This window comes from Kogia breviceps, chromosome 16, assembly GCF_026419965.1.
Source record: "Kogia breviceps isolate mKogBre1 chromosome 16, mKogBre1 haplotype 1, whole genome shotgun sequence".
NCBI lineage: Eukaryota > Metazoa > Chordata > Mammalia > Artiodactyla > Physeteridae > Kogia > Kogia breviceps.
This window is the reverse complement of record NC_081325.1, coordinates 51430086-51450428: the sequence shown is the minus strand read 5'-3', so window position 1 is coordinate 51450428 and position 20343 is coordinate 51430086. Positions and strand designations below refer to the sequence as shown.

At 41.9% G+C, this 20343-nt stretch overlaps 1 protein-coding gene and 1 non-coding gene across 2 annotated transcripts; one reads left to right on the top strand and one right to left on the bottom strand.

Annotated features, from left to right (window-relative positions):
- Nucleotides 1-1187: 1187 nt before the first annotated feature.
- Nucleotides 1188-1295, bottom strand: LOC131743590 (U6 spliceosomal RNA). The gene has a single exon (XR_009331861.1). It is a non-coding gene; the product is annotated as a U6 spliceosomal RNA (small nuclear RNA).
- A 10909-nt stretch (nucleotides 1296-12204) lies between these two features.
- Nucleotides 12205-18444, top strand: KCTD12 (potassium channel tetramerization domain containing 12). Its single transcript, XM_059042291.2, has one exon. The coding sequence runs from the start codon at nucleotides 12476-12478 to the stop codon at nucleotides 13454-13456; it is 981 nt and encodes a 326-aa protein (XP_058898274.1). The 5' UTR covers nucleotides 12205-12475; the 3' UTR covers nucleotides 13457-18444.
- The last annotated feature ends 1899 nt before the right edge of the window (nucleotides 18445-20343 follow it).

Here is a 20343-nt window from a genome sequence, read left to right as displayed (position 1 = left end):
TTTTAAAAGATGTTCAGTTTTAAGGAGGTTGAATATGCATACATTATTCGATTTCTTTTTTTCTTAGAAAACTCTTTCTAGGTGGTATAAAGGAAAATTTTAATTAAGTCCAAGTTATTTTCTTCATCAGTTGAGTTCATTCATTCATTCAACCAATATTTGTTGAGTGCACGTTATGAATGTAATAGAGTTGTTTATTTATTGTAAAAGTAGTTTGTTCTCTGTCTGAATTCTCTGCGGAGGATAGGAATTCTGCCTGCCTTAGACAGAGCTGTAGACCCAGAACTCAACACAGTGCTTTATGAGTGATAGGCACTCAACAGCTACTTCCACTGCCCAAAACAGCATCCCTGAATACTTAGGCAGCATAGGATAGGTCAGTGTAACTTCTAGTTAGATGGCTAGAAGAGTCAGAAGGGTGAGGAAGATTGTTTCAGGAAAAGGGATCAGATAATCCAAATATGTATAAAATTCTTAACTGTGGAAAAACTATCCCACTGTCCTTGGGATATATGTTAAGGACACCTGGTTTTATATTAAATTGGGTAAGGTTACGTTAAAATTCCAGATTATGACAATGTCACTCATTGGGACTATTCCTGAGATAAATGAAAGCTGTTTCTTTCTATTTTTAGTATCTCTATGGATGAGATATTTGTAAACAATTATGAATGCAGAGTGGTAGACCCTTTGGGGGCATGGACCAAGGGTAAATAATCAGAGGGCTGATGAACTTTTGACTGCTTCATTTAAAAAAATTAATAGACTTATTTCTTTTTTTTCTGTTGTTCCATAATTTATTTAGCCATTCTCCTATTGATGTACATTTATGAATTCCCCAACCCCTTGTGGTTTTGCTATTACAAACCAAGCTACAACAACTATCACTGTATGTATATCTTTTGCACATGGGCCAATATTTCTTCAAGCTGGGTTTCTGGAAGTGAAATTGCTGGGGTAAAGGGAATGCAGTTTTTTAAAGTGAAGTGTAGTTGATTTACAATGTTGTGTTAGTTTCTGGTGGACAGCAAAGTGATTCAGATACACACACACACACATATATTCTTTTTCATATTCTTTTCCATTATGGTTTATTACAGGATATTGAATATAGTTCCCTGTGTTATACAACAGGACCTTGTTGTTTATCTGTTTTATATATAGTAATCTGTATCTGCTAATCCCCCTCAGACATGGACTGCTTCACAAATTTGCGTGTCATCTTTGTTCAGGGGCCATGCTAATCTTTTCTGTATTGTTCTAATTTTTAGTATATGTGCTGCCAAAGTGAGCTCTAGAATTTATTTCTTAGAAAATTTTAAGAAAAATTGAATAGAAAGTATAGGTCCCTGAAAATGGGAGACAAGGTTAGAAAGAAACAGCACCGGTTGTGCTCTGAAATTGTAGAATCTTAGAAATAGAAAGGAAGTAGAGATCACTTAGTACAGCTTCTTAACTCAAATCATGAATCCTTTCTCTGTTGCCTGTCTTTGGTGGGTCTATAGCTTAGATCTACAGTAGGAATGGGAAACCAGCTCTTGTTGAAGTGGCCTTTCCCATCGATGGGTGGCACTCGTTGTTCAAAAGGCTTTCCTTAAGCTAAACCTGAACTTATCCTTTTAAGAACTTCTATCTGTAGGCTCTAGTTTTGCCCTTTCATTTTGTAAAGAATACAGCTGCCATGCTGCCTCTAACCGTACTCCCTTCTATGCTATTCTACTATATTCTAGGCTATATAAAAACACAAAAAAACTCTTGACATTTTATATTTGTTATATGGTTTTTAGGTTCCTCACAACCTTGCTTACACTCTATGAAAATACATTTGTGCCTATTAAAGTAACTCTTTTTCTTTACTTATTGTTATTATCATTTGCGATAAGGACACTTAACATAAGACCTACCGCTGTAGCAAAATTTTAAGTATACAATACAGTGTTGTGAACTACAGGCGCCATGATGTGCTGTAGTTCTCTAGGACATATTCATCATTTTATCATTTTATCAACTGAAATATTGTGTCATTTGACTAATACTCCATGTTCCTCTCTTCTCCCAGCCCCTGGCAACCACATTCTGCTCTCTGCTTCTATGAGTTTGACTATTTTAGATTCCTTATATAAGTGATATTATGTAGTATTTGCCCTTCTGTGTCTGGCTTATTTCACTTAGCCTAGTGTCCTCCGGACTCATCCATGTTGTCCCCCAAATGGCATGATTTCCTTCTTTTTTAAAGGCTGAATAATATTCCATTGTATGTATATATACCACCTTTTTTAAATCTATTTATCTGTCGATGAATAGATTTAGGCAATTTATTGAGGCAATAAAAGCAAAAATAGACAAATGGGACTACATCAAACTTAAAAACTACTGCACAGCAAAGGAAAAAGTCAACAAAATGAAAAGGCAACCAACAGAAATGGAGAACATATTTGCAAACCATATATCTGATAAGAGGTTAATATCCAAAATATATGAGGAACTCCTTTACCTCAAGAGCAAAAAAACAAGTAACCCAACTAAAAAATGGGCAAAGGAATTGAATAGATATTTCTACAAAGAAGACATCCAGATGGACAAGAAATATATGAAAAGGTGCTCAACATCACTAATCATTAGAGACATGCAAATCAAGAACACAATAAAGTAACTTTATTTATTTATTTTTGGGGTACGCAGGCCTCTCACTGTTGTGACCTCTCCCGTTGTGGAGCACAGGCTCCGGACGCGCAGGCTCAGCAGCCATGGCTCACGGGCCCAGCCGCTCCGCAGCATGTGGGATCTTCCCGGACCGGGGCACGAACCCGTGTCCCCTGCATCGGCAGGCGGACTCTCAACCACTGTGCCACCAGGGAAGCCCCCATGTGAATGATTTTGAATGTCAGTTCCCTATTTGTTGGATTGGTTAGCCCACCAAGATCCATGTCATCTATAAATATTTTTTAGCATGATTCCCACATATGCACTTAATGTTTTATTTTGATTCATTTAGTTTTGATTAACTTAGTTGTTGATAAATTAAAAGTTCAGTAGAAAAGGGCTAAAACAAAATCTTATGTTTAGCTTTTCTCTTCAGTTTGACATTGTTCCATTCATCAACAATCTTTGAATAGACCTGTCTTATCAACAATGTGTACATCTAATTGAAACTATTATCCAGCTTACATTTCTCATTGTCCAAAAAGATATCATGAATGAGCTGTGAAATCCTTGCAAAAATATAATATACTGTGTCTACAGTATTACCACAGTTCATGAGATTAACAGTGCTGTCCAAGAAGAGAAAGTATTTTGTATGACCTGACTTACTCAGGGTGAGCTCATATTGTCTCCAGAAGGCACTTCTCTCCCACTCTCTCTCAAAGGGTCAAAAACAGTCTATTTAATCATCCATTATGGAATTTTTATGGGGAGGAATGTTAAGTTTTCTAGTCTTTATTTTCTGGGATCCATCTTTTCTCTCTTCTTGGAAAGCAGAACATGTGATTGTCTCATTCATGAGTAGGAAAGGTCAACCCTTTGACATGCTGTTCATATAGATGGAAGACATAGAAAGATCTGTAGGGGGTGGGAAAAGTGATTTTCAGAGGGAATTCGGGCATTGTCAGTTTAGTTACAAAATGTTTCCTTCTTCTGTGATCGCTTCATGCTTTTTGAATAGAGTCATAATAAATGATACATAATAGATTAATAAATAATAGAGAATATCTTCATCAATGATTGAGCATTTATGTACCTTATGCAATGTATTTAGAACACCTAGTTTATCTCTACTCATGGTACTATAAATACAGTAGAGGGTCTCCTCCACTCCCAAACTAATAAAGCTGAGAGTGAACTACTATAGCTCCTCTGTTAAAAACAGCTTGGACTCCACAAGTCTGTCTGAAACTTAATCATAAGTACAGGGGGACTAAGAAGACTAAAACCACAGATGCTCTTACACTAAACACGAGTATAGTATCAGTTTTTTTATAGCTTATGAAGCTGTGGCTTCTTGTGATGAATAGGCATCTTTCCTCAAAAGAAGCTCAGTCTCACTTCCAATAAAACACTGCTTGGAAATTATGATGGTTAATTTTATGTGTCAGCTTAGCTAGACTATGGTGCCCAGCTGTCTGGTCAAACACTAGTCTAGATGTTGCTGCAACGGTATTTTGAAGACACGATTAATACTTACAATTAGTTAGCTTTAAGTAGATTATCCTTGATAATACAGGTGGGCCTCATCCAGTCAACTGAAGGCCATAAGAACAAAAAACTGATGTTTCTCAGAGAAGAAGGAATTCCATGTCAATGTAGCATAGAAATCCTGCCTGAGTTTCCATCTTCCCTGCCTGCCCTACAGATTTTAGACTTAAGACTGCAACTTCAACTCTTGCCTGAATATGCGGCCAACTGGTTTGCCCTACAGACATCAGACTTACCAGCCTCCACAATTATGTGAGACAATTCTTTAAAATCAATCAACCTCTCTCTCTGTATATCTATCATTTAATAGACATAGATACAACTGTATTTACAGACATCTATCCTATTGGTTCTGTTTCTTTAGAGAATACTGACTGACAAGGAAGGTAACTTCCCTCCCTATGATCTTCATATGTGACATATGGAACTCCTGATGGCTCCTGCCATTACTGGCCACTCACTTTGATATTTCATACTTTCTCATAAACCATGGACCATCCATGACTTCCAGGAAGATCAGGCACATAGTAGCCACCTCATAAATACTTGAAGGGCTGTTGACTGCAACGTAAGGAGGAGCTAAACATCCCCTGCACTGTTGATATTTCTTCCAGCAATATCTGCTACAGTGATGCAGTCTGCATTTGTGTCTTCCTCTTGTGCCTCATCACAGCCTGGGAGATATGGGGAAACACCACAGTTGCCCTTTGGGATGGCATTCCTGCTGCTCTGCCCTCTTTAGTCTTGGATCTTCATCAGTTCCTGGAGGAAGTCACTCTCTTAGGATTCTGAGGACATCTGGAGTTTTTTAGGCCCCTCCTTATAGCGCCTCTGCCTATTTCTACCTAGACTTTCTCTCCCAGGTGTTGCCAATGGCAGGCTGAGATTTTAGTTAGAGATAAAACCAAGCTATGTTAGTAACTGTCACTTGAGATGCAAAGACTAGGATGAGAAATAAGCTCTGAAATGGAGAGTCCCAAGCTATCTAGATTTTGATTACATCTTCCAACCAAAGAGCAAATTTGTGAGAAATGACTGACTCCTGGGGAGAATGAGGAACTGCAGATGAAATGCTATTGACCCTGGTCCACTATAGATACTACTGAAGAGATGTCATCCAAGAAAAAGAAATAAAGCTAGAAGGAGAGCAAGGAAAGCACACTCAACAAGGAACTGTTTGGGTTATAGAAGTCAATGGAAACAGGGGAGTGGGAGGGTAGAGGCAGAAACTTATGTTTATGATGTGTCCGTTATGTGCTGGACAGTGTGAAAAGAAATGCTTTACATCATCTAACTTCACAAGAGTCTGATGAAACAGGTGTTTTGCTCCATTATAATATAAAGATCTAAAGTTCACGGGCTTCCCTGGTGGCGCAGTGGTTGAGAGTCCGCCTGCCGATGCAGGGGACACGCGTTCGTGCCCCGGTCCGGGAAGATCCCACGTGCCGCGGAGCGGCTGGGCCCGTGAGCCATGGCCGCTGAGCCTGCGCGTCCGGAGCCTCTGCTCCGCAGCGGGAGAAGCCACAACAGTGAGAGGCCCGTGTACCGCAAAAAAATAAATAAATAAAAATTAAAGTTCAGAATATTTAAATAACTTCACCCAGTATCTTAGATTTTCAGTAACAATGCCAGAAGAAGAACGTAGGTTCATCCAACTCCAATGTGTATGATTTTCTCATCTATACTTTACTGTAGGAAAAGAAACCTATTTTCTAAAAACAAATCCTATTATGTAATATAAATTTAAAGTTTAGCATAGTTTGAGGCCATTTCCCTACTGTGAAATATTATGCATATCTCTGGAAAGCAAACTGGGGAAAGGTGTTTTTCCCCCCCTTAATTATATCAAACAAATGATCTTACAGTTAAGTAAGTAAGTTGTAAGTAAGTAAGTAAGTAAGTAGTTGCCCATTATGTGAATATGTTTATATACATAGTTACATACGTACACACAGTGAAATATGCAGACTTTCTGGAACCACATATTAAAATCTTTGAAGTTGAATCAGCCTTTCTTCTTTCTGAGTAACCTAAACTCAATGCCATTCAGCTGATTAGGGAATTCCAGGAATGAGATCTTTAAAACCCAGTGTCAAAAGGTGATAGTCTTTAGTTTCACATCATGAAAACTGGCTTTGTCCTAATTATTCTCAGGCATGTGGGTGTGTCCTGCAGTGTGGTGCCCTGTATTACAGCCTTGTAAAAAGTGATCAACCCCAAATTTGGCATAGGTGTAAATTAATGAAATAATGTTCTTGTAAACTAGCCTTGAAGAAAATTCCTAAACAGATATGCCAAAAGTGGTGGGTGATTCTGACATCTCTCAAATAAGCCTAGAGACCCCAAGGTGATAATTTTGAGTGCCAGCCCTCATTGGGGGTATTAATGGAGCAGATCTGATAGGGCTGCTAAGGAGTTTGAAGAGCACTGAATGAGGACTCCGGAAGCATCCATTTGCATCCCAGCTACCTGAAAGGCACCATTTGCATTCTGGTGCTACCTGAGAGGCAATGTCAGTCACTAACCTTTCTGAGATTCTTTCTTCATTTGTGACACTGTTGAATAACATCCTCCAAAATTGTGATCATCAAGTGAACCTGACAATATGAAAGCCCTCAAAACAGTGAAGCACTAGAGTAGAATGTAATAACTCATTTATAATTAGCCTCTATGTTTAATATCACAGTTTGAAACCAAAACCCTCAGATTCACATGAAACATCAGTGATGTTAATTATTAGCCCGTCAGAAATTCCAGAGTCACCCATGTGCATGAGGGCCAGTTATTTTTGTGCTCAGTGTGACATCTAACGCCACAGTAGAATACCTTTGTTCAATTTTACAAGCTCCAGAAGACCAGTAGATACTATTTGCTTTTGAATACTAGAACCTAGGTCTCAACAGTTTCCATGGACTCACTTTATCCTAGTCCACAGTAAATGAGATCAGATTAAAACTGAGTAAACATACTACAAACCTGGTGCTTTGTGAACCATAATGGTATTTTAGAGAGCCAGAAGTAAAATCATATATTTATTGTGTGTAGGACTCGGGTGAAGAGTAGGACAACAATGTGTCCATCCTGTCTGCGGGCTCAGTATGTCCTTGGAGATTCTTACCTGAGGCGGGATTGTGCCATCTGATAATGAGAAGGAGAAATGAGAGCCAAGGATTTAACTCCTTCCTAATCCTAATTCTTTCACAGTAGCTACTCTGAGTTTCTGGTTACCAGTCCTGTAGATCATAAGTCCGTGGACGTTAGAACACCACTCTTGTGCCTAGCAGGGCTAAATGGCTGCATTATCTTGGTCACATTACCTAACCACTCTTTGCCTTGGGCTCATCGTCTGTAAAGTGGGGAAAATCATAGAACCTAGTTCTTTCCTACATATAAAGCATTCATAGAAGTGTTTTTATATACATAGCTACATACACACACACAGTATTTAAAAGCACAAATTTTAAAGTTAGACCGCCTGGGTTCAAATCCCAGCTCCGCCACTTATTTGCTCTCATGATCTTCTAAAAATCAGGTAATAACAGTACAAACCCCATGGAGTTATCGTGGGGATTAAATGTGCTAATACTCGTATAGTTCTATTAACTGGGCTGGCACATAGTACGTGCTATATAAACGCTTGCTATCATATTATTACCTCTTTCCTAGAAAAGCTTCAGATACTGTTTATAAGGATATGGAAATAAAAATTTAAAAGTTTCCAACATTATTAACTTTTGTTTCTCTGTTTGGTTCTCTTAGGTATAAAAATCATATAATAGTGAGGTTGGAATTTACTTTCTAGACCTAGTCTTTCGGCAGTGTCCCTCACACAACATCTTCACTCTCTTTTTTAAAGATTAGTTATTGGCATAGCTTTTACCAGATCTCCATTAAGATCATTTTATCCCCTGGTTCATTTAAGCTTAATGTTATTTAATCTCTCTCTAATTCTTTTCTCTCCCTGAATGCAAAAAGTCAATGATTTTTAAAGCCTGCATACAGATAAGATTCACACATATTGGGAGGATGATGAATGAGCTAGACACTGGTTTGGGACAATTTCTGATTCTGTCTCTTCTCCCCTTTCCTCACAGCATTCATTTTAATGTTTCTGCCATTCATTTATTCATTCAGTATTTACTGAGTAAACTTGTCAAGCATGATAGACAGTAGAAAATACTGGTTCTGACACTTGAATGGTGTTTCACAGCTTACAGACCATTTTCACATATATTAAATTTATTCAGTCCTCAGAGGCACTCACTTCATTTCTCCCCAGTTCTTCCCCCCTTTTAACTTTATGTTTCTCGTAACCTTCCTCATTCCTTTCTTAAATCTTTGGTGTTCAGAATATTTACTACGTGCATTGGAGGTAGGGTGGGAAGCCGGCTGGAAGGCAATAGGCTGGGGAAGAGATACAAAGCAGATGAGGATGTAGGTCCAGAGATGTTTCCAATACCCTACACTTTAGGATAAAAGGACAGCTGTCTGTTATGTAGGAAAGTACACAGTCACTTGAAAAGAAACGATGACCATCAACATATCCATCACTAGAAGCTGGATTGAGATGAGACACAGAGCTAGTAGCTTCCCAAATCCTCCCTTATCCTCTGACAATTAAGCATATTTAACCTATTGAAGAAGCTAAAGAGTTATGGCCCCTCCCTTCCTCTATGAACACTCAGGCCTTTAAGTCTCAGCATGAAAGTTCCCTATTTTATTTCCTCTTGAATTTCATGACACCAACCAGTAGGCAGAAAATAGAACATACAAAATTAACCAGAAAGTTATTCCTTCAGTCTCACATCACCTGTTTCATTCATTATTATTCCTCTCATGCACAACTGAGACTTCTGTAAGGAAATCCTGATGGCTTCCTGCGGTAGACCAGCCTATGGAGGATGAATACGTTAAGTGATGGAGAATGAAGGTAGTGTCTAGGCCTGCAGTATGGCTCACATTTGAGCTTGTGCTGATCTCTTCAAGGGCACTCTGGAGATACAAGCAGATGATACAATAGACAAACTTCTACTGTGAGATGTACCCAAATCATTCCTAACCCAGACTCCTTTCACTTGCTTTGCCCTCTGCCTGGAATGTTCTTCCTCCAGAACTTTTCATGGCTTTCTTGCTTATTATTCAGCTCAAATGCCACTTTCGTGGAGAGGCTCCCAGCCAGTCTACATAAACTAGTATCCCTGTACTCAGTCCCTCTATCTCACTTCATAATTTTATTTTCTTCATGGCATTTATCTCTACCTGAAGTAGATTTACTCATCTATATATTTATTATCTGTCTCCCTCACAAGACCTGGAAGCTCCAAGAAAGCAGAGATTATTTTTTTTAACATGTTGCCTAGAACATAGTAGTAGACCTTTAATAAATATTGGTGCAATAAACAAGTGGGAAACAGAAACTTATCCAATGTCTATTATATGTCAGCTCTGTTCTAGGCACTGGGGATGTGGTGATGAATCAAGCAAACCCAAATCTATGCTCTCTTGGACTTTAAAGTCTAATGCAGGGAAACAAACAGTGAACAAATAAAGCAGGGAAATGGATGCCGCTTGGGTGGGGTTGTGCTATGTTAAACAGGGTGATCAAGGGAAGGTCTTGCTGCAGAGGCCTGAAGAAGGTGAGAAAGGAGACACCTGAACAAGATGAGGAAGATAAGAGGCGGAGGGGAAGTGAGTCTTTCAGCACAGGGAGCAGGAAGTGCAAAGGCCCTGAGCAAACAGTAGGGGGTGGGGGTAATGTGGTTAAAGCATGGAGCTCCTGGAGAGTGGCAGGGGATGGGTCTGAGAGGTTCTGGTGGGACAGCTCCAATCTTGTAGAGTATTGTAAGCAATGAAAGTACTTTGGTTTTTACTTTTGGTGAGATAAAAGCCAGTGAGGGGCTTTGGACACAGTGACATGTTCTGACTTAGGTTATAATAGGATCCCTCTTTTTGTTCTGGTGATAAAAGACTGTAGGAGGCAAAGGTGGAAGCAGTTAGGAGGCCAGTGCAAGAGGTGATGGGTGGCTTGGTCCCGGGTGATGGCAGGGAGGTGGTGAAACATGTTAATAGCCTGGAAGAATTCTGAAGGCAGAACTAACAGGATTTGCTGATAGGATGAACAAAGTAATGATACAAAAATATGTACAGAATTGATAATGAAAAAGGCTTTTCTTGGATTTACAAAAAAGAGACTGGTTTCTTTAGGGCTTTGACACTGATATTACAAATAGTAGCCCAGCCGCCTAGAAATTCAGCTTTGGAACTTGGAACTTTTGTGTCAGCTATTATTTATACCAAAGAACAAACAAAAAAAGAGTGGTCAAATATATTCAGTATCACAATCTGTACTTGCAGTTAAGTGAGCTGGTCTGGGGCTTGATCTTATTTCAGTACACTGACATGAATGAGATAACTGTTCAGCAGACATAAACATTTCAAAGTAAAAATGACACACATCCATGAGGAGACTGTAAAGCTCATCAGGTAGTTACACAAAAGGTGAAACATTATTATCAAGAACAAAGATCTCGCCTGATTTATACTGATTGACGGTCCATACTTCAAACCGATCTGATAACTGCTCAGACTTCTGACCCTTGCCTAACGGGCTGCGCTGAAAGCTCTGTGGAACCTATTCCGTCTTACATTATTCTTCTACCCGGGCGCGGCCAGTGAATAGCCGGTGCACAACAAATAACCATTGACTTGATGTTTGCTAAACATTCTTCACTACCCTCTCTTCCGTCCTCTTTCTGCAGTGCTCAGGAGACCATTTACCAAAGTCAGAGATTAGATAATCACTCACAGACGCGTAATGTCAGAATGTGTTTGTTGGGCGTTAGGGCACATGGAAGGGGCCATCCGAAGCCCCACCCACCTGAGAAGTCAGGGAAGCTTTCCCGGGGGAGGAGACCTGGGTGCTGCATTGTGAAGGGCGAATACGAAAGCGAAGAGAAGCAGGAGTTAGAGGACCGGAAGGGATCTAGAACGGGCCTTCAAATGTACAAGGACCCTGAGACTAGAGGGCACTTGGAAAGGGCTGACCAGAGTGACCCAGGCCCGCGGGAGAGCGGGTGCGCCTGGACCTTTGGGAGGATAAAGACACAGGGTTTGAAAAGTAGGTTTTCTAAATTATATTTGATTTTCAAACCCTCCGAGTTCCATAGCGCGATTCACCCGGGGCTGATAGGGCCGCGGAAACGTAGCTTTCCCTTAGGCCTCACAGTACATGCCCCTCCCGCTTGGCCAAAAAGGGGCGGTGGGGGAAGGTCGCGTCCGCCACCGGGAGGGGAACACGCCCCTAAGTCACTCCCTGAACTCACCCAAGTTCCCCTTTTGCCATTTCCTCCAATGTTGAGGTCTCCCAACGAATGAGTTTGCCTTTTTACCCAGAAAATAAACTATGGGAGAGCGTCCCACAGCAGGATACCGAGGTTAGCTTTTTGTTTCTAGGGTTTTTTCGAGGCGACTCGTACGCGCGAACAAAATCTAGCTGCCTCCGGGCCGGGGCGGCCCCACCGCCTCTCCAGATTTTTTGGTCTCTCTCTAGAACTTTCAGCAACGAGACGAAACGCGTGTTAGCGCCACAGTTACAGTGTTTAAAGCGGCTAGTCCTCCGGGGGCAGCCAGGCCCTTCCACTCCCCGGGTGGGGGGAGCCGGAAAGTTCAAGTGCTCCTTCCACAGTTCCACAGTCTCCGGCTGCAGTTAGGAGGAGGGGGGCGCAGTGACTGCCCCTCCAAAGAAGGCTCGTCTTCCGAAGCGGCCAAGCCCAGGTTCTGTCCGCTTTGGAAGAGGAATAAAGTCGGGCAGGAGCGGGAAGGGGCTAGAGTGCGGGGCGAGGAGGCCGAAGGGAAGTCGGGGCGTCCGGGCGGCGCGCGGGTAGGGGTGGAGCCAGAAGCTGGCCGCGGCGTCAGCGTTTCAGATGCAAATCGATTCCCCGCCCCACCACCCCCTCCCGCCCTGGGAGCTAGGCTCCGCCGCTCCGCAGCCGCCCCCGCCTTCTGCGCGCCGCGGCGCCGGGGTTGGCGGCTCTACTTAAGCAGCGCGCCGGCCGCCACCCGGCACTCCCCTGGAGCGCGCGGGCGAGGCGGGAGGAGTGCAGCGGAGCTCGCGGGGACGCACAGAGGTGCGCTCGCATCGTGCGCTCGGCTCCGCGCGGCTCTCGGCGGCAGCGGCGGGCCGGGGCGCAGGGCTGAACGAACGTCCGAGAAAGGCGGCGGCGGCGGCTCCGGCGCGCGGCGCGGCTCTCGGCCACTGCCCTAGCCCGGCCACCTCTTGGCCATGGCTCTGGCGGACAGCACTCGTGGACTACCCAACGGGGGTGGTGGCGGCGGCAGCGGCTCCTCGTCGTCCTCGGCCGAGCCGCCGCTCTTTCCCGACATCGTGGAGCTGAACGTGGGGGGCCAGGTGTATGTGACCCGGCGCTGCACGGTGGTGTCGGTTCCCGACTCGTTGCTCTGGCGCATGTTCACGCAGCAGCAGCCGCAGGAGCTGGCCCGGGACAGCAAAGGCCGCTTCTTTCTAGACAGAGACGGCTTCCTCTTCCGCTACATCTTGGATTACCTGCGGGACTTGCAGCTCGTGCTGCCTGACTACTTCCCCGAGCGCAGCCGGCTGCAGCGCGAGGCCGAGTACTTCGAGCTGCCGGAGCTCGTGCGCCGCCTCGGGGAGCCCCAGCAGCCCGGCCCCGGGCCGCCGCCGCCGCACTCGCGGCGCGGGGTGCAGAAGGAGGGCTCGCTGGGCGACGAGCTGCTGCCGCTCGGCTACGCGGAGCCTGAGCAGCAGGAGGGCGCCTCGGCTGGGGCGCCGTCGCCCACCCTGGAGGTGGCTAGCCGCAGCCCGTCGGGGGGCGCGGCCGGCCCGCTGCTCACGCCGTCCCAGTCGTTGGACGGCAGCCGACGCTCGGGCTACATCACCATCGGCTACCGCGGCTCCTACACCATCGGGCGGGACGCGCAGGCGGACGCCAAGTTCCGGCGAGTGGCGCGCATCACCGTGTGCGGCAAGACATCGCTGGCCAAGGAGGTGTTCGGGGACACCCTGAACGAGAGCCGGGACCCCGACCGGCCTCCGGAGCGCTACACCTCGCGCTATTACCTCAAGTTCAACTTCCTGGAGCAGGCCTTCGACAAGCTGTCCGAGTCGGGCTTCCACATGGTGGCGTGCAGTTCCACGGGCACCTGCGCCTTCGCCAGCAGCACCGACCAGAACGAGGACAAGATCTGGACCAGCTACACCGAGTACGTCTTCTGCAGGGAGTGAACTCCCCACACCCCCTTGCGAGTCCAGCGCGCCCATTCCCTCTCCTTGCCCGGGAGAGGGCTATAGATTTCCCCTCCCACCCCACGTTCTCCCATTCCCCTGTTCCCCACCTGCGGTAGACCCACTGACCCCTCATTTTAGAACCTGCAGCCACAGATCCTCTCGGCTTCTTCGTCTTCTCTGGACCCCACTAAAAGAGAGAGCCCAGACGTACCTCTCCACCCCATGCTTCCTCTGCCCCCGGCCTCAAACCACCCCTCCCCCGGATTGTCCTTCAGTCTGGATTTAGTGGGGCAGTGTGGCTGCAAAGTCACCTAGTACCTGGGAATGACTGAATTGTTCCGAACCTAACTGGACCCTGTCCAGTGTATAGAAGATTCCTTGAAATCTTCTCAAGCCCTGATGACTCATTCGCGTTTTAAGAGAGAGAATTGGTGGCAGTGTCTGGGAATAGTTTTGAAAGGTCATTTATTACGCAGTCTTTTGACCCTCTTTAAAGGTGAAGTTTTAGAAGGCTGAATGGAAGACTCCAGAGCTGGAATTAGGATCCCGCGGAGGCTGTTCAGGGACTATAAATGAATAAAGTGTTGAAAAGTTACAGGTAGAAGTAGGAGAAGAATCTGGTGATGGCACAATGAAGGAGCGTTTGGTTTCCGTCCAGATTTAAAGGTCTTCGCCTGTGGTTTAAACTTGTAGAAAGTTCCCCTCCTGCCTGAAGAGGCACCCTTTCTCCTGGGCTCACTGCCAGAAGCCCTTGGTTCGACTGCTTGACATGGCAGCCGTTATTGGCAAGAGGAGGAAAGAGAGAATGACAGCTCGGGTCGCCGAGCATTGCGGGAGGTCACCTGGCTGTGACTGTGAACGGAGCTGGGTAGTAATGCACGTCGTGGGTATTAAGAAAACCTGTATTATTGCAGTGACTGTCAGTAGGACCTTAGCTCTTAAGCCTTGGGGGGTGGGGTGGGGAGGGAGGAAGGAGGGTAGGAGGGGTGGGAAGGGAGGAACGGACATACTCATTTATTATTTGAAAGTTGGAAGTTTGTACCGTCCGTCTGAGTACATGCACATTAACAAAATAGTACACAGAAACACGCAAAGCATTTTGTAAAGGTGAATCACAGATCGACTCTTACCTGGCAGTTTATTGAACTAACTGTTTTGCTGATACTTATATAACCTAACCAAAGAGTTACCCAGTAGGGTTTTAGTTTTTGAACTTTATTTTCTTGTTGATTATAAGTCCTGATTTTAAAATCTATTTCCTTGAACAAAATATGTTGATTTGGGTTATGTAGACTTAAGTTCGCTTATTAAAAATCCTTACTGTCTGCCAGCCCAGCCAATGTTGACTTCTGGGCAAACCTGAAAAATGCCACTTTGATGCAGGTTGTTTGAAGTTAAGGTGGAATCTTTTCGAATGACAGAGCTGCAGAGAATAGAATCGCCAAGGGCTGCCATCTGTAGACAGCTGTAAAGTGGAATATTTTTAAATGAAGGCAAATAAGTCCTTAAAAGGGAGCTGAGCAATAAAATGGCGTTCCACGTAAATGCAACTGAAACAGAAGGAGACCTGGTTGCCTTATACCTTTACTCTAACATGGAATAAATCCCCACTGTATATCGTATTTACACTGTAAGTGTAGGGAAGTGAATCCTTGTCTTTCATGCTGTGAGGCTCCTTTGGATATTCTGTGATGACGGAGAAGCCTGTCCTTTTTCATTTGTTTAAGCATCATTCTCTTGAAGTAGGTTTTTAAAAGATTTTGTAAGAGTCGTTTTCAGTGGTTAAATTAGCGCTATTTTTTTCTTCTTTTTAAAAATGAATCTTGTACTGTATCTTACTATATGTCCATAACAGATGTTAAGAATTGGAACAGTTTTATTCTTAGACTCATGTGATCCAATCTGTATATACCATATATAAACATTTTACACGAATCACTTAGTTTTTTAATTAATTTACTAGTGCTATAAACGTTCCTGTATTTACCCCCAGTAACTTGCATCAGATGGTGTATATACTAAAGCAACATGTTTCAATGAGTTTTTTATATCCTTGTCTATGGGGAAATTGGGTTAGGAAAAAAATACATAGTTATAAAGCTGAGTTTGCTCCATACATTTTGCTTGGATATTAGTTGCATACTAATATGTCGATTAACTGTCTACATAAACCACGGTACCTGTATTTTTAATCCACCAATTCTTTTTTTTTTTTTTTTTTTTATTGGGGAAGAGAAAGATTTGAGGCCTTTTGTTGGAGGTGCCTGTTTAGAAAAGTAAAGTTAGCTTTACAATTACAAAGACCATAATTGTAAGAGAAGCAGAAACATTCAGGAAGTCACATTTGCTTATATGTTGGGTGTGTTCTCAGACGAGGTCAACACATCAGAATTTACCCCTGTTTCAAGCCTGAAATGATTTGGGAATGTCACTCACTGGCCAAAAGTAAGTGTCACAGAGATTTTTGCACCCTATGTGGTATTCTGTTAGATTGTGCAACAAAAAGCACATAATTGAGAACATCTTGGGACAGATCAAAGCCACTGACGTATGGCAAGACTCCGAGATTTCTGATTTGCCTTGTTAAATCTGCTCAACTCCAGGAGTCACGGGAAGTTGCTCAAGTTTTGTCTCTGCCACCCAAGTCTTAAAAGTTTTATCTTGTAAAACTTTGAGTTGAACTGTTGCACAGCTTTGTGCATGCACGTCTCACCCCTCCACACATCCTTGCTGCCCTTCAATACTCCCTATCCCCTTTCATTATCTGAAAGACTGGGAATTGCATGGTTAGAGATGGTAAAGCAACCTTTTTTTCTATGATGACTATCCCCTCTAAAGTTGGAAGTTGATACATGACAAATTCTACCTTAGCCCAAAGTAAAGGCTGGGTAGGAAACTCATTTTTACATTGGGTGGATACTATAACTGAGATAAGATGACTTGGCCTCTGCACTTTTGGGTCCCTTATTCACCATGTGCTCTGAGCCACAGAAGGACCCTTAGTGGTCTACAAAGTGGGGCTGGAGTGTTGGTTGTCCTCTGTGAGCTTGGATGAGATATTGAGCATCCATTTGAGTAAGCTCTCCAAAGACATTCCGTAACCTGGGAGGGTGTCATAAATTATTCAGAAATTATGACTGCATTAATCTGACTCAGTGCAGCATGCATTTACATATGTAATGGCTCTAATTACCATTTGGTTCATAAATACAACTGAGTGACATTAGATTTTAATAACATTTAACTTTTTTAAAAAGAATGGTTGACAGTGGTGGTTAAAAAAACAGGTACCATGTTCAGTGCTTTTGCACCAAGTGTTTGACATATTGTCTGTTTTTCAAAACATGTAGGCTATGAACCATGTTCATTTTAGGTTTTCAAATTACGTGTTGTGGAAAATATTCCTTGAGTGTGTGGGACTTAAATTTTTTCCCTTTCAGTACGATTTTTATTCTTGTGTTTTATTTGGTTTTTGCATTGATAGCAAAGTGGTAATTTATAATACTAGACAAAATTGTCTTCTCTTTCAAACCAGATCCATATATATATATGGAGCCTGTTGCTTTTCTGGGGAAATGCATAATCTGTGAATTCTCAGACAAAATAGGCAACTGGCATGCTCATAACATATTCCAATTTTTATTGGAATTTTCCATGGAATGTTATTATTACATTAAAGCCATGTAAGGTGAGGCTTTGATAATTTTTTACTTTTTAAATTATGGTAAATTCTAATCTAATATTCAAAAACATTTTTGTACTCCACATGAAAAGTGATAAATGATAGTGCAGGCATTTAGAACAGTATTGACTGGAGGCATTGAATTCCTTAAGAATTTCTTTTATAATCGAAATCATAAATACTCAGTTGACTTAAATTTCTAAAATTATAAACTGAATATTTTTATTGTAAATCTACCAGAGTAAATCCTTTGGAATTTTTTTTCTGTTTTTCCTTATTATAACTCATTTAAAAACTGAATTAGTTTTCTTAGATGACCTAAATCTATCTCTTGAGAAATAAATAAAATAGTCTTGTGTTTCCAGTGGCTATAGTACCTAAAATAGCCTTTACTAGAGCCAGAAACATGCTATGTTGAAGTTAACTTTTCTTTGTCACAGTTTTGGATGATAAACATCTAAAAGTATTAATGTTTGAAGATTTCTGTTCTCTACTGGGGCGCTTGAAACTAAGATGGAAGAAATTCAACCAGAATATTTACATTAGCATATACGCTCCTGTGGTAGGAAGCTGAACTAGTTGACCAAGAATTTTTGTCACCTTACACATTTTGTGATTTTTTTCCCAGGTTTTGTTTTTTTAATTCTAAATGTGTTTTGAGGTATGTGAACATTAATTGTAATGTAAACTATTATACAACTGTCTTTCTGACTTTAGAGGCTGGTGAATTTTGCTATTAATATTGAATACAAATGATGACAATTCATTTATGACCACTCAAACAGCATTTGTGACATTTAATGACAAGGTTAAAACATCCATTGTGGATATTAATTTTGAAGATGCAAATTACGCATTATTTAAATTTTTCTGGGCATCTGAAAAACTCTTACCTGAGCAACAATGTAAGATTCCCGCAGAGTTATCTGGGATTATGAAATTGTTGAAAATGTTATATGCTAAGTGATACATATCACTGAGCCATTTTCTCAAAATTGAAGGAGAAAGGGAAAAAATCATTATACAATTATCAGGCTTTCTAATGAAACAGCCAAGAAAAAAAAAATCCTTTTATATTTTAAAAACTGAGGAAGTTTTTTCAGACATGCTCAAACTTTAAGTGAGAATTTCTTCAGCCATCTAAATGCTCTAGAGATTTTGGTTCTCTCTCTGTGTTCACAACCAGTTGTATAATAGAAATCCTCAATATTGTTTTCCTCCCTGTGTGTGAAGTAATGAATCATTGATTATGTGACTTGTGATGTATTCTATTAAACACTAAAGAATAAAACATTCACCCTTTAATTATTCCTCTTGGCTCTTTGGTATGGATTGGCTCAAACACTGGTCTTATTCATTTCAGGGGTTCTCTGAATACTGGGAATGCTTCCTAAATTGTTGTAGGGCTAATAGCATCAGAAGGCCTCGTCACTGGGTAATTGGCCAGGAGGGCCAGCAATGAATGGGCCCTTTCCCCAGAGTTTATTGTCAAAAACCCCTGTTGTCAAGTTGGTTTGGTCCTCAATGTGGAGGAAAAGTCCTTCACAAACATTTTCTTTGACCACAGTCTTGGCAACACATGTGAATTACTTTGAACATGGGGGATGTAGGTAGAGATGACCTCTTAAAGTTTGTGGGGAAAAGGAAATAGATGCTGTGAGATGGGCCTTGATCAAAAGTATAATACATGAAGATAAAATTCTAAAGAATGTGGGGAAAGGCTCTGCAGTTTGGATATAGGGGCTCTTTCCTGAACCATCCTCAGTCACTGATGTCCCCTCTCTCTCTTGAGAGAAAGCATAGTGCCTCCCAGGTTGAGAAATCACAGAAGTTGGAGCCCATCACACCAGCCCCGGGCTGCTGGACCGTGGCCCGGGAAACAGTGAGTCAGGCCGGCAGTGAGGCAGGCTTTGCCCTTCCTCTTTGCTTTTGCCTTTACTTCCTCCAGATGGCTTTTGTTTTAGTTTATGAAAAGTTTATGGTGAAAATTTTAAGCAATATAAGAGTGTGTATCATAAAAAGGAGATCTCCACCCTCCAGTAACCCCTAGTTTTTCCCAGGGATAATCACTAGTGCATCTTTACAGAGACATTACATATAAATTAATGAATATATGAATGAATGAATACATAAATAATTCCCCTCTTTTTTTGTATTCAGTAGAATTTATGCCTATTCCTTGCCTTGCTTTCTTCTCTTAACCACTTATCCTGGAGCTCTTGCAATGCATGCTCATACACATAACAATGATCTATCTACCTCATCTTATTTGATGGCTACATGATACTGTGCATGAAATGCCATTGTCTAGATGTGCTGTCATTTATTTTACCAGTCTTTTTTTGATGGGCATTTAAATTTTCAGTTTTTTTTTTTAATTTCTACTTCAAAGAGTGCTGTATTGAATATCTTTTTACATAAATGCAAATATATCTTAGTCTTTTTTGTATGAAGTGATGCCAAAAGAGAAAGCACCTGGAGGTACTTTTTTTCTTCTTTAAGGACTATGGAAATAATAGGATTCATTGGAAGCTCTCAAGGGAATGTGGATAATGGTAGTGTAAAATAACTCTAGAATCATTAGGTATACAAGTGTGAAGTTTTGCGTAGCTTTCATATTAAGGACAAGCCCTCCTCACACATACACACTCAAAACACACTTTTTTTTTAAATTTCTTTTTTTAAATGTATTTATTTTTATATAGCAGGTTCTTCTTACTTATCTATTTTATACATGTTAGTGTATATATGTCAATCCCAATCTCCCAATTCACCCCACCCCTCACTGCTTTCCCTCCTTGGTGTCCATACATTTGTTCTCCTCATCTGTGTCTCAATTTCTGCCTTGCAAACTGGTTCATCTGTACCATTTTTCTAGATTGCACATACATGCGTTAATATATGATATTTCTTTTTCTCTTTTTGACTTACTTTGTATGACAGTGTCTAGGTCCATCCACGTCTCTGCAAATGACCACTTTCATTCCTTTTTATGGCTGAGTAATATTCCATTGTATATATGTACCACATTTTCTTTATCCATTCATCTGTCGATGGGCATTTAGGTTGCTTCCATGACCTGGCTCTGGTAAATAGTGCTACAATGAACATTGGGGTGCATGTGTCTTTTTGAATGATGGTTTTCTCTGGGCATATGCCCAGTAGTGGGATTGCTGGGTCATATGGTAATTCTATTTTTAGT

Excerpts from the sequence above, each read along its gene's own strand:
- KCTD12 (XM_059042291.2), top strand. The coding sequence starts at position 12,476 with ATGGCTCTGGCGGACAGCACTCGTGGACTACCCAACGGGGGTGGTGGC.